Source organism: Chamaea fasciata, unplaced genomic scaffold (assembly GCF_029207755.1).
Source record: "Chamaea fasciata isolate MVZ Bird 193981 ecotype frontalis unplaced genomic scaffold, bChaFas1.0.hap1 SCAF_5, whole genome shotgun sequence".
Lineage (NCBI taxonomy): Eukaryota > Metazoa > Chordata > Aves > Passeriformes > Sylviidae > Chamaea > Chamaea fasciata.
In genome coordinates, this window is record NW_027094090.1 from 52,263,888 (window position 1) to 52,291,385 (window position 27,498).

General features: G+C 42.3%; 1 protein-coding gene across 1 annotated transcript; it reads right to left on the reverse strand.

Annotated features, from left to right (window-relative positions):
* Positions 1-5,695: 5,695 nt before the first annotated feature.
* PARVG (parvin gamma) lies at positions 5,696-27,114 on the reverse strand. The gene is made up of 13 exons (XM_066183669.1): positions 26,985-27,114; positions 22,072-22,173; positions 21,502-21,566; positions 18,569-18,671; positions 17,486-17,626; positions 16,969-17,084; positions 16,122-16,177; positions 15,215-15,237; positions 13,196-13,257; positions 13,039-13,107; positions 12,079-12,180; positions 8,530-8,602; positions 5,696-6,102 (listed from the first exon to the last, which is right to left on the reverse strand). The coding sequence occupies exons 2-13, from the start codon at positions 22,148-22,150 to the stop codon at positions 6,023-6,025; spliced, it is 969 nt and encodes a 322-aa protein (XP_066039766.1). The 5' UTR covers positions 22,151-22,173; positions 26,985-27,114; the 3' UTR covers positions 5,696-6,022.
* Between the last annotated feature and the right edge of the window lie 384 nt (positions 27,115-27,498).

Sequence of the window (27,498 nt, forward strand, 5' to 3'; positions counted from 1 at the left end):
TTTTCCCACATCCACCCAAGAGAACAAGTAGGGACACAACTTCTACTTTGCTTTTTTTATTATTTAAAAAACTTTTGGCATAGCAGATGACACAAAATGTGTTAGCTGCCCACTTCTGTAGAGATGCACAGTGAACTTCCATAACACACTATGAGCTGAATTAAATTGTCTGCCAAAAGCAAGCAAACTTTTCTAGTCAATCTGTTATTTGACACACTCCAACCAGTAAAGCCTGTTGGACCATCTGCTCTGCATAAAGTCCAGGATACGTGTTTTACATGGTTCTAAACTTAGCAGTGAGCCAGAGTCAACATTTCCACAGTGGGGATCCCCTACAAGAAGTTCTATCAACAGCTCTTGCCCTCTTGGCTTGGTGTCCGAGATCCAGGAAAATCCCTTTCCCCAGCCTATTTCCACCTGTTCACTGCCAACCTGACACACCCAGGAGGAGCTACACTGCTGCACACACAATTCCTACCCGTGAGCATCTAGAAATCCTGTGTACAACCACAAAAAACCCCCAGGATACAATAATGCACCACAGGAGGCTGACCTGTTGGAGTTCTCAAACACTCCAAAAAAATTCAAACCCTCCCTATTCAACATTTTCCTGCCAAAAAGGGAACACAGCCAGGAAAACTACACACAGACAGACACATATATCCCAGCTGCCCTGCATCAAAAGGTAAAAGGGGGAAGGAAAATTAGCTCATTACTGGATCTGGCTGCACTTCTGCATCCCTAACACCCTGGCTCAGTTAAAATGTTATCTGCTATCTTTGATATTTTTTTAATGTTGGAGGAAGGATAAAGAAATTCTTCTTGCACCACTGAGAAACATTTTAAATTCTTACACAGAGCAGCCAGTTGGTGTTTCCAGAGTTTTTACAAAGCTTTTTTGCATTTCAAATACAGCTTCTGTACCAGATACCTTCCCAGCGACACCCTGGCAGCTCTGAGCGTGGAGAGGAGAAGGAGCTGTTGGACCACCTGTGTCAGTTGCACAAGGTGGGGCACAAAAGGGAGAAAATTGGGGTGGACAAGGAGTCAGAATGCCAAAATACTGAAATATGTAGGGGGAAGCACACAGAAAACTTGGATGCTAGAATGAGGCTGTAAATTGAGGTTTATCCATTTCTTCCATAATTTTAGTCGGCTTGTCTGAGGAATAGCTGATAAAATACAAATATCTGACTCCACTAGGAGTATTTTTCTTACTGTGACACTAGTATAACTTAATGTGGCCCAAACTATCCAGACATTTTCCTATTTTATAACAGAATTGTGTTCTTCAGTTGTGTTTAGGGTCAGATCACACACCTGCAATAGTATTTCTAGCAAAAACATCCATAACAAGATCTACTTGGGTACTTGTGGCTTTTTTATACTGTGCATTTTGTTTTTCCTGACATTTGATCCTTGAAAGCCTGACTAGTGCTGTGTTTACAGACTTTAAAACATTTATTACGTTCTCTTGGGGCTGGCAAACGGATTATGTGAGAGGTGGTCTTGAAAGACATCTAACCCCAGGGACAAACCACACCTCATCACCCGCAGGAAAAAATGGGGAAGAAAAAGGAAAAAAAAAAAAAGGAAAAAGAACATGTTTTCATTACATCACTGCTATTTTGATCATATATTCCAACTTCCCATTTAACAACATGGCCACAACCCTGTAGCTGGGCTCTATTCCCCAAAGGAAACTGAGGTACCCACTGCCATGGGGTGCGTGCTTCCTGCAGTCCAAGGATGAGCTCAGTGCAGGCTGCAGCCCTCTGGAACAGGTAAATCCCAATGACAACTGGAATACAGTGCAGGGAACAGCATGAAGCATCCTGACTGCAATTCCCAAGCATTTCATGACAGCAGATTTGGGGAGCTTCCATCTAAGCATCCAGTTACAGTTCTATAGATAAAACTAAAGAGTTTTTGACCAACCTACTCCATTCTTCTCTAATATTTAGCTGCTATTCTGTATTATTTTATTGGCTCTTTGCCTGAGGTGTGTGAAATGAGTTACACGCAGCCTGAGAGAGGGTATCAATGGAAAAAATCCTTAGTAACTTTATTTTTAGCCAGTGGCTAGAGCAGAATGACTTTGGGGATTCTGTTTGTAAAGAAATGACATGGGGGAAAAGGCTTAGAAAACTAAAGGGGAAGTGAATGGAAAAAGTACCCTGATGCACTTTGGTCAAATCAAAATGCAAAAAACCCGGACGTGATTTGTTGTGTTTGGGATTTTTTTCGTAATTTTTAAGTTCTAGAAAGTATGGTTGGTTGATGGAGAAGAGGGGACAGCAGAGATGTGCCAGTCCACAGTACTGCTGTCTTGATTTCATTATGGCTTGTCTCAAAACTCAGCTCTCCACACCTCAGTCTTTACATCCTGTTCACAGTCTCACCATCCTAGAAAATTTTGAATGGTAGAGGAAACCCATCCATCTCCACAGTGAGCAGAAAGGCTCACGTACACTAATTTGTCTCCTCCAAAGTAACACTTTCATCTAGTCTTTATTAAAATATCAATTGACTAGGAAAAAAAATCACTTGGGAAAAACTGACAATAGCTTTTACTCTTTGGGCAAATTTTAGCAGCCTGTAAGAGAAAGAACAGCAAGGTCACTTCATACAGACACAAACACAGCTCATGGAGAGCTCATGGAGAGGAGGAATTTGAATGAGCTGCGTTCATGGTTTGAAAGCCTATTTGCCAAAGAGACTTACAGCAGCCACTGTGAGGATGGCTCCCTGCAAGAAACAACACAATAGAAACCACTGGAAAAGAATCAAGGAAGGGGAAAACGAGAAGGAAGGAAAGGAAAAACACTAAGAATTGGGTCTCCCATCCATCAAGCAGGTGGAGGCTACTGGCATTTTCCATCTGGAGTTCTCCTGCCCCATTGCAAAGCAGCAAGGACCTGGCTCCAGGGCTGCAGCCACATGATGGATGTTACAAAAATGTCAGTGTAATCCTGACAGGACCAGTTCCCAAGGAGGAGAAGGAGGTTTGACAACAGGGACAGCTCTCCAATTCCCTGTCTCAGGCTTTCCAAGCAGTACCAATCTCAGTCGGTGGCTTGATCCTGTTAATGAAAATCCGTCTGTGCATCTGTATTCTCTTAAAGTCACCCTGGTAACTCTGCCCCTTCCGCTTGCACTTCTCTCCACACAGCCCTGCCACTCCACCTCCAGAAATATGTGTTTTTATGGATGAGGCTGGGTATTTTGGAAAGAGTGGATGACGGAAAGATGACAGCAATCAGGAGTTGGGAACCCTTCAGATCTGTCCCACTCAAGCTACTGCTGTGACCCAAAGCTGCTGCACCTCTGACCTGTGGGACAGGGAAAGCAACAGAAGCTCCCATAGGGCTTTGGAAGGGACATTAAAGGTCATCTATTTCCCATAGCCCTTCTGTGGGCAGGGACACCTTCCACTAAAACAGGTGTTGGAATATTCTTTCTAGTTCTGTCACTTTATATTTATTATTAAAACTGTGCCAAGGCTGTGGCTACATCTCAAATGGAAATAGTGCACTTGTATACTACACCAATTTATGGAGTGTCTGTGTGATGGATTAGTAAAATTCCACAGCATGTTTTAAGAATCAAACACAGATTCTTTATCAAAGTCATCAGACACATCAAATGTATTATAAATTTGCTCTCAGCATAAAAAGCAGATTAAAACATTAATTTTTGGTCTCAGCATGTTTTTCATTCAAGCACATTAACTGTCTTTTTTTCCCTGTATGTTTTCAAAAGAATGACTTGTTTGTAACAGGTTTAGGCAAGCTGGTGTTGGAAAGGGAATATGACCCTTCCTTTTATTAAATATCAAGATCTACACTTCCCCTGTTGAAAGTAACCACCACTAGATTTATTTATACCAGAGGAGGGCAACACAAAACTCAGAGCACACAGAAAAAAAACCCAGCAGTTTCCTTGAGAAGTAATAACCATCTAACCAGGGCAGCATCAGCTAATCCTCTCAGCACTGGTGGCTTTTTCCTAGCCCAGGTCATATGCCTGGAGTCACACACTGGACCTGAATTCTGATCACCAGCATGGGGAAAGAGGTTCAGGACAGCTTCCCAGGAGGAAAAGGCCACACTGCTACCAAATCCCTGCCCAGCCCCTCCTGCCCAACCACCCCTGCTCTCCACAAGCCAGATCCTGGGTTTAACTGCTCAGTAACAATTCATTCTACAATGAATGCATGTTTTATGTGTTACAGCAACCTAAAATGCTGTGAAGCAAGAATGAACTTCTCAGATTTCCCAGTTGATTCATGGAAGCCCATTAAGGAATCAAGCAAGGTGCCTATGGGGACTTGCAAATGAAAGAACCAAGTATTCTTTACTTTAATTTTTCAGATCAGCATACCCTTGGCTGGGGAATCAAATGATCTTGGTAGCTCATTGGCACCACACATTGTATTTTTCTCTGCAAAAAAAATCACGAGCTAATTCTTGGTGCAGAAGGGATTGGTCTCAGGGCAGTTGGCACAGCTCTGTCCTGCAGCAGCTGTGCAGTATTATCATTTTCAAACAATACATCAGCATTGTTATCTAAGGATCTTCCCTGGGCTGCATGATCCAGAGGTAGACACAACAAATTCTCCTCTGTAAATGTCAGCACTGGCACTCAGTGAGCTCTGGTTTCCCATTAACACACAGATGGAGGATCAGACCAGAGATCAAATGTCAGAGTTACCGATGGCAGGAAATTAAATCAGTTTAGACGGAAGTAAAAAAAAAAAAAAAAAAACAAAAAAAAAAAAAACCAAAAAAAAAACCAAAAAAAAAACCAAAAAAAAAAAAAAAAAAAAAAAAAAAAAAAACACCAAAAAAACACCACCACAGTGAAGCTTTTTTTTTTCCTAATTATATCTCTAGTGTTATGCAACATGACATAAGTTGAAGGTCAAGAGAGCAAATGGAGGTTTTGAAATGAGTTCTGATTTAAATCCCCCAAGAAAGACGGAGGATGACCGTTAACAAATCGTGGCTACCTCGATGCATCCAGAGGAAACTGCTGGGAATCTGGGGATAGAGGCTGGATAAATTCACCTCGGAGAGCCTGAGGAGTTTGAGATGATGCAGCCGTCAGAGGTGGTGGGAAGCTGAATTCACTGCTCACACCCAGAGTGGCCTCTACCTCCACCAGCTGCAGAGCCCAGCCAGCATCTGCCCACCTCTTCCTGCAGACAAAGTGCAGATGTGTGACTCCCTCTCACAACATGCATGACAGGGATTGGCATTCCTGCTAGCCAGAGTGCGTGTCAGGGCTGCAATTGGAGCTGGACATGATTTGGCACTGGCTTAGCGAGGAAATAAGGGCATCTTCCTACAGCTGTGTAGAGCCCCTGTTCCTGCACAGCCTCACACCAGCATATTGTGCTGAGTGCCTTTTCCATATTGGAGCAAATGAGCACTGAAACATTTATGAAACACTTGGTAAATTCAGAATTCATTTTTGCTATCTATTCATTTGGCATCCAATTCATATCCTCTTGTCTTGACAGCACTGGCCACCTCTCTAAAGCAGCTTTTGAACTTCAGATGTGTCTCAGCCTTCCCACTCTGGTGGGTCTTTCTCCTCTCTAGTTTCCCAAATGACTTCCCAAAACAGGAAAACAGGGAGAATCCAATAACTTTCAAAGTCACCTTCAGGAGCAAAGAACGCAGAGCCCAGAACAAACCAACACACGTTTAATTTTTTTGAGGTATTGGGGGGGCTCAGAGAAAACAGAAGGCAGGATCTGGAACAAGAGCTACAGCCCTAGAATTACACAGTACACCAGCTATGGACACACATTTACAATTGCTCAGGCAGTGTATATAAAATCTTGCATGAACAACACATTTGCTAATGCATTTGTTAACACAGCAAGTATCAAAACACCAGTGCATGCCCATGAACAGTGGCAAACAGAGCTGGGAATCCAAAAACCACACTATGGCCTTCTAGGAGAAGAAAATAAACAAAAAAAAAAGACAGCTCAAGATCTTGGCCATGTTCTTCATGCTTCTTTGGGTCTATATTTGGAATACAAGCAGTACAGAACTCTCATTATAGTCTTCGTATGTCCGTTCACAATATCTGTGGATACACAAACCAGAGACAACAAAACCAGATGGGAAGTATTAGCAATCCCTGGAACAGGATGAGACTGCACCTGCCAAAGACAATCTCCCACCTTTCCCCAATTATAACGTGAACTTGGACAATTGAATTGCGACAGGCAGCAAAATGGGAACTACAGAGGTAGAAACTAATAATTAATTAAATTAACTTGAAGAAAAGGGACTTCTGCTGCACTCTATTACTGGAAGACAATTAAGAGCAAATAAGAAATTAAGGGCAATTAAGGGCAGAGTAAGAAATCCACTAGCAAAGAACAGAGTAGATAATTTAATAGGGCTTCATATCTTGAGGTTTTTTATGATTATTCTGTGTCAGGAATCATGTTGGAATTACCTGACACTTCATTTTTTGTTGTAATATTTCCATCATGTTTTGCTGCCTTTGATGCATTGGGTTTTGTTTGTTTTTTCAATTTTGTTTTTATTATTTTTTTTTAATTTAATTTTCAGCTTCTTTTTTCTTGGCTATATAAACTGCTTTTGTATTTAAAAGTTGCCGTGGAAGAGGGTAATGGATTCAGAGGGTTTACTGTTCATCCTATGGTGCTGTAAATCACTGGGAGAAAGACTAACAAAGAAACACTAGTAAAATTAGATCCTTGAAGAGTCTAAATAGTGTAACTGTAGCAAGGACTCCTAAATCATATTAAATCCACTCACTAGCTGAGAATTTCCCCAGCGAAACTAAAGGACTTGCAGATGTTGACACCAGTATTTCTTATGCTGATCAGCTCTGTGTTTGAGGCAGTGCAGAGCAGCCAGAGGGGAGGAAGGAAAGCACACATTTATTGCTTTTCACACAAAAGGTGGATCTCAGCATGGAGACCTGAGCCCACACCAATTACTCTGTTTATGTTAACATAAGTAAAAGCTCGTTAGCTTTCCAGGCTCCTAGCTCTGTGCAGCACAGCAAAAAGCCCACAATTCATGAATGCCCAGCTTGCAAACTTCTGACATCACCAAAGCAGTAGTGGGAAAAGAGAATGAAGGGAAAAACAAAGGAAGCCCTAAATCCTCTCTTTCCCTCTCTATGATGCCACGTGTTACATATCCAACACATGCACCCACTCACAAATAACTAACAGGGAGCTAGAACCGGAAAAATGATTTTTATTTTTAATAAAAATTCGACTTCCTTATTCAGCAAGAAGCTTGTAGAGGAATGCTGGGATTATGTGCCCAGCAAGAGGTCAGACTTTGCAAATGCAGCACCACCCAGTAATTAACCACATCTCTCGTCCCACCGGGAGCTGGCACCAATTTTTTTTTTTCTGTGGAGTATTTTAATTGGAAAACTGGACTCATCCAAATGGAGCTTTTTTGTTTGTTTGTTTTTGTGGCAGAGAAAAAAAAGAGAGGCATGCGAAAGTCGCAGGGGAACCCCGATAATGGTGGGAAGTTGGCAAGCGCAAACGCAGATGCAACCAATATGATCAATGCTACGTTTCTCCCTTTATTGTGTGTAAGATGGCAGATTTTATACACTCTATGTGGTTTATAGTTACAGGTGAATTCTCATTGGCACACGGCACAGGGAAGAATGCAAACACTTATTGTTTAATCAACTCTTAAGGCAGCTACTGTGTCGACACTAATTACTATACTTGCTAACTACTACAAAACCCTCTGACCCTTGCCAACACCTTAAGTTACAGTTCTAACTGCGCCACACTCTTGGCACTGATTTTCCAGGTGCGCCACTAACTCCTACAGGCCTCAGTGCTATGACCTAGAGGCCTCAGCACTGAGGCTCAGTCTGGGTGATTCAATTACAGCCTATATCTCCTACAGGCATGCACTGAATCACATTGTTTCAGTGATGGAAGTATTCACTTGATTGAAGGAGATCAAGATTCAGCTTCCAGGTCTGAATCAAGCATAATAGCAACTAAAAACCTGTGACTTTCATATTCAGGAGACTGACCCACCAGTCTTCTGAGTTTGAATAGACTGATCAGTTTTTTTGATTTTCCAGACATATTCCTCAAGGTATCTTCCCTCAGAAACAAGCCTGCTTTTAATGCACTGAAAGTTTTTATGAGACAGGAAAATAGCTTTGCCTCCAGCTCAGCTGCTGTCATTTCCCTAGGAGCTGTCACTGGTTTAAATCTTTAACAAATACTGAATTACTAAACAGCTTAAGTTTAGTATAAAGTTACTAAACTTACAACAATCCAACTTTCTTATTATAGAAATAATGATTTTTTTAAAAAAAAAATCTTGTTACCTCTACCGTTCATTCTGCATGAGGAGCTGTAGGGCAGCCATATAATGCAATGTGTCAGTGTCATTTCCAGAACCTGCTTCCTGCAATTACCCAAACTTTTGCTAAGCTGGGATGTTAAAAATTCTGTTCCAGGTAATTTTGCATGTCATGACTCACCTTCAGAGTTCACAGGAAAATTCAGAAGACCTCCCTCTGCTAGCAACTCCAATGCCAGGTTAACATTGTGGAGCTGTTGGAGAGAGGGATATATTAATATAGCTGACAATATTATATAACCAAAAGAAGGTTTTAAAAAGTATTTCTCCAGTAGCTGAAGATACTGATTCATAAATATGTACTCATATTCCTCTCCTTAGTTTTGATGAAGTGCTTCTTCAGAATTTTTACCAATTATCATATAAAATTAGATGCTAAAATCCATCTCCAGCAAAACATATCCCTTGAGGTGGGCAGAAGAATCCATTTATTTAAAAATAGACCTTGCATGTGAAAGACTTGTGTTAATAGGGAAAACAGGCTAGATTCCTAACTGGATCTAATGGATGCATGGAGTCTATTTCTGGGTATTTTTAAAAAATGCCCATGTGCTTACCACACTTACAACAAACAAAAAGGAAAAAGTTCTCCATGTTTCATTCAGAATTACAAAGATCAGGTATTTTTGTTAGCTAGAAGTTTCTGCTGTACTTCTAAAATGTCTATTCACATTAATAGTAGTGATGATATCCTTAATGACACTCATCAAAATTAAAGCATATGGCTATGAATGAAGGCTGAGGGTTTTTTTCATTTGTCCTTACTGCTTTTTCTCTCTTCCCTACATAAAAGCACACATAAGCAGTAATCAATTTTTTAAAAAGTAATATCCCCCTCTAACATCTTAAGGGTAGTTGTTTTCTTGGCTGGTATATTAGCAAATTCCCTTCCTCTAAAGGAGTAAGAAGACCTGAATGAACTTCAGATTCTCCCTCCCTGCCTTCCCTGAGCTACTGAGCAATTTATCCTTTGGGAGGCTGCTCTTCCCTGTGATGTTGTGACAAGAAGCACAGAAGTCCCTGCTGCATAAGCCAAGCAAAACCCCTGTGCTCTGAAGTGAAGCAACAGATTTATGTTTCACCTGGTTCTCTGGTTCACAAGTAACTGAGACTGCCTGTTTGGATTCGGCTTTGTTTTCTTCCTCTGCTACAGACAGGAGAGATTAAGACCATGCAGTTCTACACAATTTGCTGATTGGAATGAATAAATCAGATGTTTCCTTGGTGAACCAGCAGAGGCAAAAAAGCACATTTCTCTCTCTTTAATGTGTTGGGGATTTTGAAGGAATGACAACATGCACATTTCAAAAAGCATTTTCAGACAGAAATAACCATTAATTACCCAAGAAAGGAAAACCTGGGAAAAAACGGTGCTTTGTCCAGCTGTGCTCCCTGACTCAAAAAAGCTGGACACTTTTTTAGAATTTACAACTGCACAGCAGCCAGGACATCTGGGGTGTTATCAGCTCTGGGCCTGTTTTGGCAAAAGTACTGAGTTCACAGGGTTTTGATAAGCACACGAGCCCTCCATCATCATCATCATCATCTCCTAACTGCACAGATATCACCCTTAGTTTCAGCCTGAACTGTTTTGTGGTCATATCCTTTGTTACAGAAAACACATGCCTTTCTACACTCATGAGCACCCAGAGCTGCCCTTCTTTACAGTTACCTGTAAACATTTTTTTTGCAATAAACACCCCAAAAAACCTTGCAGCAAACCCACCCATGTGCAGTGTTGTCTTCTTGCACCTCAAAATTTAGGATAACATCCTGAATTTCAGTCGTGGAATGGTTTTGGTTAGAAGGAACTGTAAAAGTGGATGCACCACACTGACCCCAACAGTGCATGTGGTTGTCACCATTCCAAAAACAAATGAGATCTTTTAAATCCCAGCAAAGGCTACATCTTTATACTTTACTGCACCAATTAATGTCTAAAATGACAGGGAGTTAGAAAGCACAGGGGATTTGAAAGACATGTTTTGTGTACAAACGACAGCTGAACTATGGTCGATCGATATTTTTAGTTGTAGTGTCATCCCACTTTTCATTTTGTAATGAGCATCCGAGAAGAAACAAATGGGAAATACCACTTTGACAAACTGTTCAACAGCAAGTCCAGTCCTTGGACATAATTTTGCTAAAATGAAATAGCTACAATTTGTAAATGTAGTACATTTTATGTAAAGAACTGTACCGAAGCAGTACCCAACCCCATTCTATTCTTCTCTGATGCCAGTGACAGGCAATGTGAGAACTAGGAAGTCTGAGTTTTGATTTGCACCAGAATTTTAGGGCTATCTGATTTCCAGAAAGACATCTGTGAGGCTAGAATAAGGTTGAACCAAAAAGAAAATGGTTATTTATGAAATTTTAAATAAGAAAATATTCTGTCTTCCTCTGAATAAAGCTAATGGAAATGTTAAAAATTTCTGTCCAGCTCAATGGGAACAGACCAAACAATTTTGAAAACTGAGTGGAAAAGGAAGAAAAAGAACTCTAGGGAAATGCTTTGATTATGTCTGATTCAACCCTTAAAAATATTTTTTTCCCTGTTCTTAGATTTAAAAAAACACTTTTTTTTCCCTAATACCTTAAACAGTTACCAACTGACAGCAATGAAATTTTGACAGCATTTGAACCTAGGTGTCAAACAACTGTGCTTTTAAACTTTCTGATGAAAAGTTCCATGGGAATATTTATTTGTTAATGTAGGACCTCTGAGAATTTTTGTTACAAATAAATATTGCCCAGGGGCATTAACTGTGCTAAGGTTGGGAATAAGACAAAAGCTTCATCTGTGCAGGGAAGCCGTAATGCAAACCATGCCAGAGGAAAGATTTTCTTCTCCGGCAGCTCTCAAGCAAAAAAGATCTGACACATTTCACTTCCAGAGATTTGAGCATAAACCAGGAAAAACAGCTACACTTTTAAAATTTTCAGAGCTACTCAGTGGCCCAAATGAAAAAAAAAAGCCTACCCATACCAGAGCCAATCTGAAAATACCTCAAATATCTCAAAATATATCAACATTCCAGACCTGTAGAGGAGGCAGCCCAGCACACACTTCCTTCTGGCTGGTGATAGCTTTTACTATTAAAGCACAGATGAAATCTGCCTGGTAGAGGTGGAAAAAAGTGCCAAGCAGGTCTGGCTGAGTATGTTACAGCCCCCAGCTTTGGGGGAGGAAAGGATGTAAACTCTCAAGAGCTTCCCAAACACAGAAGGGGCCTTCAAAATGTTCTGGCTGTCTTGATTAAGGTACATTTTTAGGGCAGCATAAAGAAACTCACATGGATCCAGTTCTGCCAAGCAAGAGGTGTCATCCTCTTCAAATCCTGTTTGCAGGACAGACTGGTAGAAGAGAACATACCCATTCCCTACCACAGAGAGCCCTGGATTTCACCATAAGGTTGCAGAAACATGGCCATGCCAAACAAATGCAAGTAACAGGTGTTTGCCTCCCATGAGATGCTAATTTTGAAGAGGACACCGACCTGTTCTGAGATATTTTGACAGCACTGGGCGCCTGTGTTGGCACTGCCCCAAACCCCCCTCCTGCAAACACTGTGGGCATGGGACTTCACACACAGCAGCAGCAGTGGAAGCAAGAGGCAGAACACACAGTTTGATGGCTCAAAGTCTAAATAATTACATAACAACCTACCATCTCCATGGTGCTGGCCGGAGTCAGGAAGAAATTCCTTAAATTCAGAAAGTAACCCTCCAGTTGTCCAATTAAGAGAAGAAAGATAACCCCATCTGAAAACTAGATAAGAAATACTTGAAAATTATTTGGCTTTAGAAAACTATTCCAGTAAATGCCATTCTAGCAATAAAGGATTTTAAATGTTATTGGAGCAAGCAGAGGGTCTAATGACTCAGCTCCCTCAACCTCTTCCACAGTGAATTTCACATTTAGTTAGATAAGGCTCCCAAATTCATACTTGTGAAAATACAACCTTGTAAAAGGACAGTTATTAAAAAAATCTATTCCAAATACGAAAATACTTCAGATGAGCACAAATACATAACTATAGATAATAGAAAATTGTGCCTAGTTATGTATGACAAAACACTTGAAAACCTTCTTCTCTTACAGTTGCTCACTGGAAAAATCCAGAAGAACACCCCGTTCACCAGAGTCCAGGGTGCCCAGCCCAAATTCTCTTGCAATTTCATACTGTAAAGAAGCTCTGCATTCAGAGGATGAGACTCTGAAAATGTGATGAAAATAAGGCCTTTATACCATGAAGCAAATGCTGCATCAACAATCACTAAATGCAGCAATCAACTTGGCTTTCATTTTAATGTTCAGGACACCTTGATTTCAATCCTGACAAAGAGAGCACCCTTAAGAGTTGGACGGACTCTGAAAATTATTCCCTGTAGCATTACAAGGGCAGCATTCAATACAAAGGCTGTACTTTCGCATAAATTCTTAGCTTCAGAAACTTCACAGACCAAAGCTTAATATCTTAACCTAAACCTGGAAATCGTTATGTTGCCAAATTTCAAATTACTGTAATAAAAGGAGAATTCCTAATGGTGAAAGGAAACACCCAAATGGTGTTTGGAAACACTCAAATGACAGAACATGGGTAACATGCAGCTCAGAGCACACTACCTGAGATTCGATGTCTTTTACATTTAATCCCAATTTTCCAACATGCTGGTCAACAAATTGCAAAAGTGCCTAAAGAAAAAAGAAAGGGGAAAAAAAGGCTTTTCAGTATTTAAGTTCAGCCTAACAGATTTTGATGTCTACTAAAAAAGTAAATTACCTTTTTTACAGCATCCAGTTTATCTGGAGCACAGCTAAATAATTCATCAAAGGCATCATCTTCTGTATCAAAACAACATTAATTGGTTTTATTTTGAATAACTGAGAGACCAGAGCTTTAATGTGGTTCCAGAAGGAGAAAGGTATTTGCAACTTACAATCCAAGGAGGAAAAGAGTAGCAGGGAGGCAGAGAAAGACGCTGCTTTTATATTTATCAGAGAACAGGATGACAGGCTTTCATTCAGTCTGACCACATCACAGACAACAATTTACTTCATTCAACTCTGCAATTTTCACCTGCAGAGGTTCTCAGTTTGTGCTGCCACCAGTCTGAGCACTGGCTAAGTTTCACGTCACTGGGGTTTATCTCTTTTCACTTACGTTTTTTAACCCTGAACCTCTGGGATAAAATGCAGGGAGCAGAAGAGCTGTATGTTTTCCTGCTCCCCCCAAACAGAAATGCCAGTTACACCAAATTTGCAGAAAAACACCAGCCTCCTTCCTTCAAAAAAACACAAGCAAGATGTGGAAATGCTGCCCTTCCTCTGAAAACTCAGAGACGTCAAAAATGGTCAGTTCTGCCACCCAGTTTAAAGCAGGCGACGAGTTGGTGCCAGCAGAGCTGTGCCAGAGAACTAGCAGGAATCCAAAGACTTCCAAGGAAATGAGATCCATCCAAGTCCTACCCTTACCTCCCCTTTCTGCCCCAGGTGCGGCAAAAACAGGATCCACCTCCTCCCCCAGCCACAACACAGCTCCGGTTCAAGCATGAGCAAAATATTTGAAAAAATACTTGAAACACCACAAGAAACGAGAGAATTCTGGCAGCACAGTTAAATGAAGAAGCAGCTTCTACAGCACAGAAAAGAAAAGGCAGCTTTGCTTAAGGGAAATTCCTCCCAAAAGACAGTGACAGAAGAGCCTCCTTTGTGTAAGGGATTCCTCAGGTTTCTCTGTTCTGCCTGTCTGGGGGATGCTGCAGGAGCAATGTCAGGGAATGGGTGAATCCATCAAACAAATCAGAGAGAGCCCTCTTCTGGAGCCACGCTTTGGGATTTCTGCCTTTGCTACGAGAGCTGGGTCAAAAATAGAGAGAGAGCATCTTGAAGAGTGAATTGCAGATTTCTCTTCCCAGCAGAATCGGCCCACTGCAAGAAACACCTAATTATGGGCTGGGTTTTTTTCTTACTTTTCTTTTTCTAATTTCATTTTCTTTTGTTGCTGTTGTTTTTTGGGGCAGGGGGCTGAGTGTTGGAGGTTTTTTCACAATTTCAGCCCACACTAGAGAACACTCAGTGGAATAAGTGATAAATACATATCAAATTATACAGTTTGCACCTCTGCAAAGGATGAAAATGCCAAAATAAAGGGCACAACAGAGAATTCAAATGGTTGCTTTGGTTCTCTGGGGATGCAATGTGCTCCTTTGCAGCAGAGAAGAGCAGCTCACACTGAAGCCTAAGCAGTGCCCAGACCTTCTGCAGGCTTTGCAAACGGGGCCATTTTTCACCTCAAGTGTTTCCCAGCTCTCAAAAGCCCTAAGGGTAAAAGCTCTGGGGATGTTGGTTTGACTGAGCTGCCATCTACAGCTGAGCACCAGTGGATTTCAAAAACTCATTTGCAAACCGTGGGAAGGAAAGTACAAAAACCAGTTGTAATGAGAACCACAGCTCTGAAGCTTTTATAAGTAGTTCCGACAGTGAACATGGTCCAAGCTGCATTGTGGCCCCAGCCAGGTTTCTTTTTTGGGTCATCGACCCACCCTCATGCCCTTGTCTCCCCTCCCATCTGTTGCCTGCAGTCCACAGGCGAAGTGACCACCCAGTTTCCAAGCCGTATTTTGTTGGTATGAACAGGCATTGACAGAAGACATTTGGAGAAAAACACCAGGAAAAGATCCATGAGTCTCCATCAACTTTAGTGGGAGCATACTGATTTTATCATGGTGTAAAAATGGATCAGGACATGGTGTATAAAAGCACATAATGAAACACTGAACTTGGCAATGCCAGCACTTACTTGACTGCGCTTCTATATTCTCTCTGGAAGTGCAATAAAAAGCAAGAATTAGAAAAATGATTTAGCAGAGCTGATCTTTTTCATAAGCTTTGCTTATCTGCTATCCTGTAAAGCAGAAGATAGAGTTCAAAGTGGCATTAACTTTATGCCAGAGTGCTTTCCCAACAGACATTTTTAAGTACCCTGTATATCTGTGTAGGGTCTTGAAAGCATATGAGATTTTAACTGGCCCATACACCAATGAACATTTATTTTACAAGCACAATCATCAATATCCTCTTCCAACAAGCTGCTCATGATATTAGAGCTTGAAGATGTTCTGGCATATAAAAAATGATAGTAGGAAAATCTGTTTCTACTTCTTAGAATTATGTCCACATTTTTTCAGTATATAAATGGTATCCTACTTAACTCCTTTAATAATGACAGTACCTCACACACTCAGCAAGCTAAAACATTACTTTCACAGTGAAAAAAGAAAAGGATTGCCTCATTCCTCTTTAAATAAAGACAATAGCAATAAATTAGAAGTAGATTTAAACCTTTGTGGCTTTAGAAAATTTCCAATTTAGTCTGTCACAGGTAAATTTACAGTCCTGGAATTTTGTTACTGTATTTGCTATGAAATTCCGTGTCAGTGACAAATGCTAAGCTTCGGGAATAATCATGTTTATTGGTTTGGAGAAGTTTATATATAGAATAACTAAAAGTATTGCACCATAATGCCAAACATGAAGAGGGGAATTAAAGAAAAAGGGAAGAAATCAGAAAACTCACATGCATGTGCATGCCTGGGCTTACACCTTTTTCATCATCATGATCCCAGCTCCTTTTTGTAAAGGGGGAACACACCCACAATGTTTCTTTTCTGATTGACAGTGTAAAAACCAGACATATCCCCTCTTACTTGTCTTCTGTGATATATTCCACTGCATTTGATGTCTTTAATCCTCTGGAGGTGGTCTGTTGAAAGGACAATAAACAATGTTGGGTTTGTCTCAGAAAAAAATATTCCATGAACAAGTTTTCATGACCTGTTTGCTGCCTTAAATGATTATCAGAGGGCATTTATTCAATAAATCCAGTACAATTAATACAGGTACTTTGAGAGATTTCTGCTTCCTTCTGCTCTCTTCAGTCTCTAACGAGAAATCTCTTACTTCCCCATCACTCCTTGGTGTTTGCTGCTCTTCTCTTTCAGGCAATGAAAAACATTCTGTGTTTACATACACTAGTGGTACTAATTTTTGCAATTATATCCCAAATTGTGGGATATTCAATATTTTCCTAGTGTCTCAGAAATGACTTTAAGAAACAAAATAGAGGAAGAAATCGTGTAGATCTCTGCTTATAGAGAAAAATACTAAGATGTGACCCCAACAGTAAAAACTCCTGTCACCTAAAGAAGGAAATCTTCAGCATTAAAAAGAACTTCATGGTTTATGAATACAAGCTTCTATTTTAAAACATAACAGCAAAATTTCTTCATTTTCCTCTTTACAGAGATCAACAGCTGCTTTCAGTTTGGACCATTCCCTTGTTTGACTGGGGAAGAAAAACAGCATAGTGCTTTTCCCCTTTTAAAGAAAGAGAATCGGAACAGAAAACCCAACAAACTCAGAAACTGAAAGGTGTGGCTCACAGAAAATGCGAGCATCTCCTTCACAGCTGCACACACACTTCTAATTCTAAGCAGGTTGGCCTTGTGAAAGGACTCTAGGAGCTACTGTAGCAAATACTGAAGTTACAAATACCTCGATGGTGATTGTCTCCACTTGAACGTTTGGAGGCAGAGCCAGGGTGGGTTCAAAGTGCTTTGCTATTGCGACCAGAAGATGCAGAGTGCTCAGTAAGTCCTTTGCCAAGATAGCTATTGAGTGTAAAGGAAGAAAACAATGCTCAGCATGCAAAACACATGAACTTCCCTCCACCATCATGAATTCTCCCTCTGCAGAGGACCCCAAAGTCAAGAAGGGCCATAACACAGCTGGGACACCAGACTGGGGTTTGTATAATATCAAAATTTAGCAATAGCACAGCTTAAAAGTGACACATACAGAGATGCTGATCACTCTTAAGTGATCCACAAGTCACACACTTACAGGGGGCAGACCCAGGCAGGGTCAGATATTTCTGCCTCACGTTTGATTCAACTAGTAATTGAAAACAATTTTTTTAGTTACTGTTCTGGCAGCACATTGCCTCACAGCAGCCTTATAGCACAGGAAACCTGTGATGGATAATTTTCTTCAATTTCACTTCTGCACCTACATTCCACACTCCATTTCAGCTGACTTTCTTCCAGTTGCAAACACTTGGCCACAGCTTCCAGAATCACAGAGAGTTTCTGTCGCTGTTTCTTTTCTGTTAATGCAATCTTGTCAACATCCAGCTTGAGAGATCCTAAGTTTTCTTTTACAGAGGGTTCATAGGAAGAAGAAGGATGCATTTTAACATCGTTGTTGGGAAAAAGAAAATAATTAAAAACACAAAATGACAGTGAAGCATACAAAGTCTTGTTTTAAATGTTAAATATCGTTTAAGAGCTCTGCAAAAGGGAGAGGACTCAGGTCACTAGCATCATCCCCCAGCCCAAGCACTTTACATTCCTTCTACAGAAATCCAAGGAGTGAATCTTTCCTGTAGATAATGTGCAAAGTCAATATCAATTCATATAGAAGAAATCTGAGCTCATTGCTCAGACAAGTAAACCATGAAAATCAGCCAGTCCTGCCCATGCTGCTGCTCTCAGCCTTGGTGGAAAGGAGGCAGATTTAAAAGGCCTCCCCAAAGAGAGTGAAAAGTGAAAGAAGAATGTAGTAGAGACAGGAGAGATGGAGAAATAGAAATAGCTAACAGGCTTCTCCGGGACGTCACATTTTATACAAGCACCACATAGTGCCAAAAGCCTCTTAGATTTTTACCAGTTCCAGTACCAGAACAGGTCTTTGGACCCAGAGCTTTTTTTTTGTTTGTTTGTTTGTTTTTTGGTTTTTTTTTTGTTTTTTTTTTTTTTTTTTAAAGACAGGAAAATATATACTACAATGCTGATTCCATCCAATGTTGTGTTCCTGGTTTATGAAATCCTCCTTCATTTTAGAAGCACCGAATTTCAGACTTCATAGTTAACCTTTTTAATATGTCAACTAGCAGGTAATGAGAATCTCTTAGAAGCAAAATAACCATGTAAAACAACTGGGAAATTGTTCAGAATTGTGATTTTCACAGCTGGTCCCCAGTGCAGCAAGAGGTGATGGCAGGTCCCCTGCGACTGTGATTCCTGAGGTTTATTCTCTGATTGGAAAACTCCTCCATGAGATGTCTGCAAGAACTAAACTCAAAGGAGCACCTCACCCAGGAGATGATGAAGTACCAGCCCATCATACAGGTCTTCCTCCAGACTTTTAACTACTATGTGTTCCTCTTTCAGAGTTCTGTTGATCCACTCAGTCAAGAACTGCGGGGGAAAACAAAGCAATTATATTCCTGTTGTTTAGACAAGAGAGCACTCGGTGCTATATTCTGTTCCACCTCTGTCTTCAGCCCCTCATCTCAGATCTTGGTTTGCTTTCAATCTCCTCTTCCTCTGTGCTTTTTGGATGTTTTTCATAGGGTTAGTTCTTCCTAATTTTCAAGTGAGATGGACACCTCGCTACTTATATTCTAAGGAATTCTGTCATATAGCTGGGAAAAGACATCCTCTTCCCAGTTCCACCAGGGAAAAAGCTTCACAGTACACTTCCCATCCCCTGCCTTCCTCACACATCACAGAATTCACACAAATTTAACTGCCAGGCAGAAGTTTGTAAGAAAAGAGGCTTGGCTCTTTCTGTGGGTAGTTTCTTGCACTCATTCACGCTACTAGCACTCCTCCCTCTCATCTCTTGGTTTTGTTTTCTTTTTCTTTCTGCAATATTGTACCACTCAGTCCCCAAGCACCTCCTTGGAACTTTCTTACATGGCAGTCCTCCCACTGGCCTTCCAACATCCTTCCTGCCTTTGCAAGGGGAAGCTGCTCAGGAAGCCAAGGTCTGGCTACAAAAGGAGAGGAACCACATGTGCTCCTAGACAGGAGAACAAAGCAGCCCCTCAGCACTTCTCCAGGCATGTGTTTTATTCACATGTGCTGAGAGAAAGGGAAGACGGCCTGGTGAAGGAGAACAGAAAAGCAGTAGCCCCAGCTGGCTGCCAACCTGAACATCCCTCATGTAGGGGGGAAGGGCATTGCTTTTATTGCTGTGATTGTTATGAGTGAGTGTCTGGAGTGGATAATATCCTTCTCACTTGCTGTAAACAGAGGAGAAAATTTGTAGCAGATTCCTGTAAGCTTGCCAACATTAACAAAAATGTAAGAAGGGTTTGAAAAGAGAAGTCTCTGAGAAGCTTGGAACTGCACAAGAAATAAAAAGGCCTGAACTGAGAAGCTGGCAAACTGTAATACACATCCTCTGCTAAGAAGTAACAAGAGCAGGAAGCTGTGCGCTGCAGCTGATTCTTGGGGACACTTTGGATGTGCAAGGGGTAGAGCAGTACCCCAAACACAAGAGTACAGCCAGATGGAATTCAGGAAAGCAGCAAGTACTGCTGAGCACAGACCTATGGCATCCCTGCTTTGCTCTCCCAGCACAACACAGCCACATCCACAGCCTGCAGCTCACACAGCTCTGCTTTCTGCCCAGCTGAGGGGGCCCCACTCAGCTGCAGAGCAAAGCCTCATGTCTGAAAATGAGTAAACAGGGAAAGTAGAAAAGGAATTCTTTAAGAAGTTTGCTGCTGGCTTCTGAATGTAACCATCTCCTATTTTACATGCAGCCGGATATTTATAGCAACTACAGGGAACTATTTCATATTTCTCAGTTCTCCAAAGCCACCTGAAAATGAAAATGCATGAAACAGTCTCTCTCCCCAGTGAGTTTCTTTGCTTCCCTTATTCTTCCCTTGAAGGCTCCTCCCTGTCCCTGTCTCCATTCCAAATGTTTCCCTAGAGAAGCCATCAAATCTTTAGATTTAGAAGGCAATCAAGGGGCACTGATGGGCACCCAGAGGACTTGGTCTCCCTCAGGACACAATTTCCACCTCCTCATCATCCAAAGAAAATGTGTTAGACAGTGATGAACATCGTTTCAGGAATCTCTGACAGGAAATGGATTAATCATTGAAACTCACAGAAACGTTCCTAACTGAGGAAAACTTTTCATTTTTGGCAATCTCAAAATAACAAATCCAGTCTTTCTGTAGAAAACATAGTTGTATTTTGCAGCTCCACCTTTCAGACTTTTCCTTTGGTATAACAACACCATGAAATCTTGACACAAAATCAAATCTTTTTGATCAAATGTGCATGAATACCTAATATAGAAACACACCTACTTACATGTTTATAAATGCTACAAAATACAAGCAACAGCACATACCTTAAGCTGCTTTTCATAATATTTATAACAATTTCAGCACCTCCATACTGCAAGGAGTGGTGGTCTCATAAGACACTTTTCTTCCAGGAAGTTTCATTACATGGACTGTGCCATTAGAGAAATTGAAACAGTGGTTGAACACACCGAGGGGACTTTATTTCCATCTTATTTTGAAAGTACTTGCCTGTAGGATGGGATTCATCCTTCACAGTTACCTCAAGCAGGCAATGTACCACACAACACCCTGAAAGCTCTCACCCTGAATTCCTGGTGACTTGCATACTCTTCATCCCATCCCCCTCTGCCCCCTGCTAACCTTGCCAGCTGAGTCAGCTGCTGGGGAAGGCTGTTGCAAATCAGTAGAGGAATCCTACAAGCTACCATGGCATCAGTGCAGCAAACCTGCGCCATATCTCTCTTTAGTCACAGCACATGCTGACATGGCTCTGCCTGTGGTCCCAGCCCGGTGTTTAGGCTGGATTCTCATAGCTGCTACGTTACCACCACAATGAAAGAGCAACTGGGTGCTTCTGATGTGGCTCACCCACACAGCCCAGGCTGGGAGAGATGCCACCTCAGAAGACACTCAGGTTTGTGTCTGCGCTCCACACCCAGCAGTGTTCACTGCATTAGAAGTTTGATCCTGTTTAGCCCCAGTCACCCTGATGCTGTGCTGGAACAAAAGCTTTGCTTCATTTGTGTGGAGCCCAAATGCCAAAAGCAGAGCTCATTCCCATCTGTAGAGAGTGGGGGACTAGGGTCAGAGAGCTGTGGCAATTTACAGGGCCAAAAGAGATCAAAGAACCAGGTTCTTTGTTTCCTTTAACACAACTTGAGGTGAGGGTTAAACTGTACAGTAAAAAGAAATTATACCAGTTTCAATTCTTCCAGTTTGGGGTTGTTGCTTGAGGTCGGCTTTATGAGTTTCCTCTTCTCGCCTGTGGAAGGAAGCAAACAAGATCCATCACAATTATCAGATATAACTCAAGCAAGTTTGCAGCTAAATCTGCTATTAGTTTGATATTCCCAATATGGCTAATTGCCCAACGTAGAAACAATCATTTTTCATTTTAACTAATTCCTTATGAGCAAGAAACTGGTATAGCAGACTACTAAGCCTGCAGTTGGGAATTATGCACCAGTGTACTTCAAATCAGTACAATCTAGATGGACAATTCTAGAAAGAGGAAAACACACTTGGCCAGATCCACGTGTGTGAAACTTAAATTTCAGTTAAAGAACAAGCTGGACTTTGCGTTGCTTCTTCATGATCTGCCCCTAAAGAGTCAGCAGCCAAATTACACGCACAGAGTTTACTCATTTCTGTTACAGCCATGGGATCACTGCTGAAAAATACACAGTTCATTTGTACAGCGCATTTTCTGTTTGGCCCTTCAGGCAGTTCTTGGGCCTTTTTTCTGTCCTGGTTCATAAAGCACTTACCTTTAGCAATGACATCCTCAGTTAGGAATTGTTTAAGTGTAGAAGGCTGTGTAAATGCATTTAAAAAGTCTGGATCCATTGTCTTTAACCACTCCTGGTAAACTGGTAAAAAACATTGGGGGGAAGGGAACATGAGTAAAGGCACATAAAGATCCAACTTAGTGCTAAGAAAACAAATGAACTGAAGGAGGGGGGGAGTTTATCACTTACTATGTCACCACTAGCTGCTTTAAAAAAAACCTGAAAATATACTTAAGTGTGTGCAAAGAAAAAGAAGTTAAAAACAATTTTCATTTTTTCCCGTTATTCATCAAAATGTAGGGGAAAAAAGACCTGAAGACCTGAACTAAAACTTGCTGTAATTATGTCTAACTGTATTTTCCCTGTATTAGATAAGTAAAATCCTGTTTCAACTGAAGTGAAAGAGAAGTTTTCAGCCCCTAGGTATTAATGGATATATGCTAGAAAATATAAAAATGACCAATACTTAAGGTAAAGAAAAATCAAGAACCCAGTAGTTCAATTACTGAGACAACTTACTAATACAAGCAGCTTCCTTTATTAGACCAGCTGGTATAGCTGTGGGGAAACGAGGGCAGCTATTGGCATCTGAATAGTCTCTTTTACAAATTCTAGTATAGTCATAGAATCATTTAGATTGGAAAAGACCTCTGAGATCATTGAGTCCCAGCTGTTCACCCACCACTAAACCAGGTTCCCAAGCGCCAGATCTGCATTGCTTTTGAATCTCTCCAGGGATGGGGACTCCAACCCTTCCCTGGGCAGCCCCTTCCAATGCTTGACCACCCGTTTCAGTGCAAAACTTTTCCCCCATATCCAACCTGAACCTCCCCTGGCACAGCCTTAGGCTGTTTCCCTTTGTCCTGTCCCTTGTTCCCTGGGAGCAGAGCCCGACTCCTCCCTGGCTGTTCCTCCTGTCAGTTGTGCAGAGCCAGATGGTTCCCCCTGAGCCTCCTTTTCTCCAGGCTGAGCCCCACAGCTCCCTCAGCCCCTCCTGGTGTTCCAGCCCCTTCCCCAGCTCCGTTCCCTTCCCTGGACATGCTCCAGCCCCTCAATGTCTTTCCTGCCCTGAGGTTCCCAGCGCTGCCCCAGGATGTGAGGCGTGGCCCCAGCAGTGTCCAGCACAGGGGACAGTCACTGCCCTGGCCCTGCTGCCACACCATGGCTGGCACAGCCCAGGTGCCTTTGGGCTCTTGCCCACCTGGGCTCCTGTCCAGCCACTGTCCCCAGCACCCTCAGAGCCTTTCCCAGCTTTCCAGCCCCTCTGCCCCAGCCTGGAGCTGCAGGGGGTTGGTGTGGCCCAAGGGCAGGAGCCAGGACCTGGCCTTGTAGACCCTGTGACCAGTGGCCTGGGCCCATGGATCCAGCCTGTCCAGATCCCTCTGCAGAGTCTTCCTGCCCTCCAGCAGAGCCACACTCCCATCCAGCTGGGTGTCATCTGAGAAATGACTGAGGGTGTACTTGATCCCCTTGTTGACATCATCAGTAAAGATATTAAACAGGACTAGCCCCAGTCCTGAGCCCTCGGGACTCCACTTGTGACTGGTCACCATCTGGATTTGACTCCATTTCCTACCACTCTCTGGGCCCAGCCTTCCAGACATGCGAGAAGCAAGATGGCTCTTCATAAACTAAATGCATATTGATTTAAGTGCCAGAAATCAGAATTACAAACTGCAACTGTGCTGAGGCCTGTAGAGGTGAAAGAGTTTACGGGAGGATGAGGGCTCTGGACACCTACAGCATACTAGCTGAGTAAGAGAACTCATTCTTCCCAATAGTCCAAAAATCCCTGGAAGTCAGAGCAGAGCAGATGTGATGACCAGGAAGACTTTTACTGCTGGGCCACTGTAGAGGAGGGGATGCTGACAAGTTTTGTGCTTTTTTAAACAGAAAATGAGATGCTCCATATTAGAGGTTCCCTCAGGAGAGGACTCCCACTCTCTACCCAGGGTGCCCACATTGGGAGCCCTGTTTCCTAAGGCTTCCTGTGAAATGAGTGGGAATGGCCCTTTTAGAAAACAATCCAGAGCATTTAAATGGGTGGCCAATGCTAGTTTTAGGAATGGAGTTCCCTCCATTCTGATATCAGAGACAGCCTTGGCTGCTGCTGCAGGTGCCTGAAATGAGATGCTCCCACAACCCAGAACAAGGCACCTGCTGAAAATGCTGTGGGGCACAGAGCATCTCCAAAGTGACATTCCTCTGCTTGATAGCTTCATACACCAAACAGCACCGTGCTGCTCTGAAGGCTCTCACATATTTCTTACAGGCTCCAGTCAAAGTGCGTTACGAACACGTATTTGAACACAGATTTTGCCAAAGCTGAGAATATCAGTAGAAAACAGCAACTGGATGCCTTTGCACATCTATCTGTTAGAGCAAATTGGTACAAAATTGCCAGCAAGGCACTAGGAGAAAGGGTCACAAGAGAATTCATTTCATTATGGTGGCAGCAAAACTGAATGCCATCTCTAAAACGGTGCTTGATAAAAAAAGGATAGGAGAAATTGAGTGATGTACTGCCTGAGGAACAACTGAACTGTCTGAGATAAGACTGCCCAGATGAAATTAACTGAGAGAAGTTAATTAACAGAGAGAAACCCGAGGACAACTTACTTTTAAATTAGGTTTGTGACAGCTGTGATGCCTTGGGGAAGTCCAGCACATGAAAGGAATGGTCTGTGTAAACCACAACTTACTCTCACTCAGCTTTGCAATATTCAACTTGTGTATCTCCTACTTCCTTCAACTATCAAAGTGGTGTGTGCTGCCTGCCACACCCTCAGGCTCTTTTTGGCCAAGGAACCTGAACATCAGAAGCCGCTCTAAAATGTGGAAACTTGTAAGAAAAGGCCTGAAAATCAGAATTTGCAATAATGTAGCATAATACCCTCTAGGGCCTCAGTCCTGTGTATCAATCAGAGTTAAAATTGCTACCCTGTGTAAGATCACCTTGCCTGCCATCCAGTCCCTTTCAGTACCTTAGGGAAAAAGAACCAGAACCCCAAAAACTATAAGCAGTGCAAGGGTACAGAGACACTTCTGCAAAACACTTTATAAGTCTGCAGTTCAGCTATCCTAAAGCAAAGCCGGGGGCCTGGTCACTAGAAGCTGCCAACACGTTTACTCCCCATGAACTCCCCACTCACCCCTTGAACCTGTGTCTCTCTCACCACTCAACAATGAGGACTGGACTGTGGCCCGACGTCTGCTGAAGTTCCATCTCCTGTTTCTTGCTCTGACCCACCAGCTCCCCCTGAAGGCACCATGCAAAGACCCACTGATCCACATTTTTCACACCGCTGTGTTAATGCTCTGTGTCATTCCTGCCCTACTATCCCAAACTCTCCGTGTTCATCTCTTTCTGAAACCAAGAAAAGACAGCCTACAGTAATCCTTCCCTGCAAAACCAGCTGGTCATCCTCAGTGCTCTTTTCTAAGCTTCCTCCAGCACGATCACAGCCCTCTGGAAGTGCTAGGAACCAGACCTGCCCAGATTTAGAGAGGTGCACTGCAGCATTCACAGTGGTCTCTGCTCTTCTCCTCCGAAGTCCTGTTCGCTTTTTTCACCATTGCTGACCCTTTATTGGGAATTAGCTATTAGGTCACCAAGATCTTATTCCTACATAGCAACACACAATTGAGAGCCCACCATTTATTGTGTGTCAGCTCACATTTATCAATATTGATTTCCCACAAGCATTTCAGAGCCTGAGAACTGCAGTGCTTCAGCATTTAATAGACTCATTGCTTATTATTCATAATTAGCATTCACAAGCAGCCCTCCATGTGGCAGCATATTGGTGAGGCTTGGTCAGCCTTTCAGAGAGTTACACACTGCAGGAACGACATAAAATGGAACATGCCAGGGTTGGGACACCTCCTTGGGTGAGGTGTTTAACGAGAAACAGGAAAGGTCAGAAGAGTTGGTTCTCACACACAAATTTCCGTATTTGCTGCAACCAGCCCCTGCAGCCCATCAGTCAAATTTGCTGCTCAGACCTGCGGCTGACATCCCATTTTTTCCAGCTGCCACGCTCATGCACAAGACTTTTATCAGTACTTGGAGTACATTGTAAGAGACAACTGCTTGAATCCTGACCGTACAGGCAGTTCATCATGGCATCTTTAAATAAAATTGATGCTTAACTATGGGCTATTCAAAGGAAATGGCATTCCCTGAACAAAGCGCTCATTTTCTGAGAACGCCATGGATGCGACAGGTTTTGCTTTAAAGCTGAGGGGTGTTTGATTTCTTGTGTACCACCTGCAGTGGCTGCCAAGGAGTGAAATGTTCTTAGGTCAGGAGCTAGGCTATTGCACAAACTCACAATGTCACAACTACTGAGAAACAACTAATTCTCAAGTTGTGTCACAGCAGCTCACTTCTCCTCTGTGCGTCTTCAACAGGGTCTGGCTCCCAGATATCTATCCCAGATATCCACCACACAAAGCACTAATGGGGGTCTCTGACTTCCCAATCAGCTGTAGAAAATTCACAAGGCGCTTTCCAATGCTACCAAACTGCTTCATTTCCTGTTTAACAAGACAAAAGCCCTACTCTGCCTAGCTCAAACACATTTTCTAAGTACATCCCACGAAGGAGGGGGGAAAAACCCAAATGGGAATGTTAATAGCGATATTTCCACCTTTGGGAAACCAGAATTAAAAAATGAGTAAGGAAAAGAAGACAATGAACATGGTGTGCACAGTTTAAAACTTATTTTCACTTCCCTGTGTAGTGTCAGACTTTTCGGCAGCCATCTTTGCTCATAAGCATGAGGAGAGATGTTAACTTAGTAAGAACCATCCACACAAAGAAAATCTTCTTGTTAAGAACACTAATTATGAAAAAAAACACCCAAGGGAGTCCCATTTTCCAAACTTACTATTCTCTCCTTCAGTAACTCTCCAGAAGCTCTTCCAAGACCTTGTCCCAGCAGTCAGGGTGCAATTTCTGGGGAAGAGGGCTGAGGCCAGGCTCGGAGGTGTCCCACGCAGGGCAGCACAAAGCACACAAAGCACACAAGGGGAAGTTGTGCCGCAGAGCTCTGCTCTTAAAAACGAAACCATGGCCCCATCCGGAACTTAATTGTCTGTGTGCTGGTCCCTGCGGCAGAGGCTGAAATAAACAGGAATACAAGGGCAGGAAACATGCAGCCCTGCAACACCAGAAAGTATTAACAGATACGGTCATTCTTAGATGGCACTGCCCAGCGTAACTGGGCTACTCTGCCTCAGGGGAGACTCACAGAGCACTTTTGATTTGTATATAATAAAAAAACTGGCCAACAGCAGGCAAGATCATGTTCCAATGCACCTTTTCCTTGTGCTCCTTCAAGTATTTTATAAAGCAGATCAGGACCACTCTACCTAGCTGGCAGAAGGAGAAACCTAGAAAAT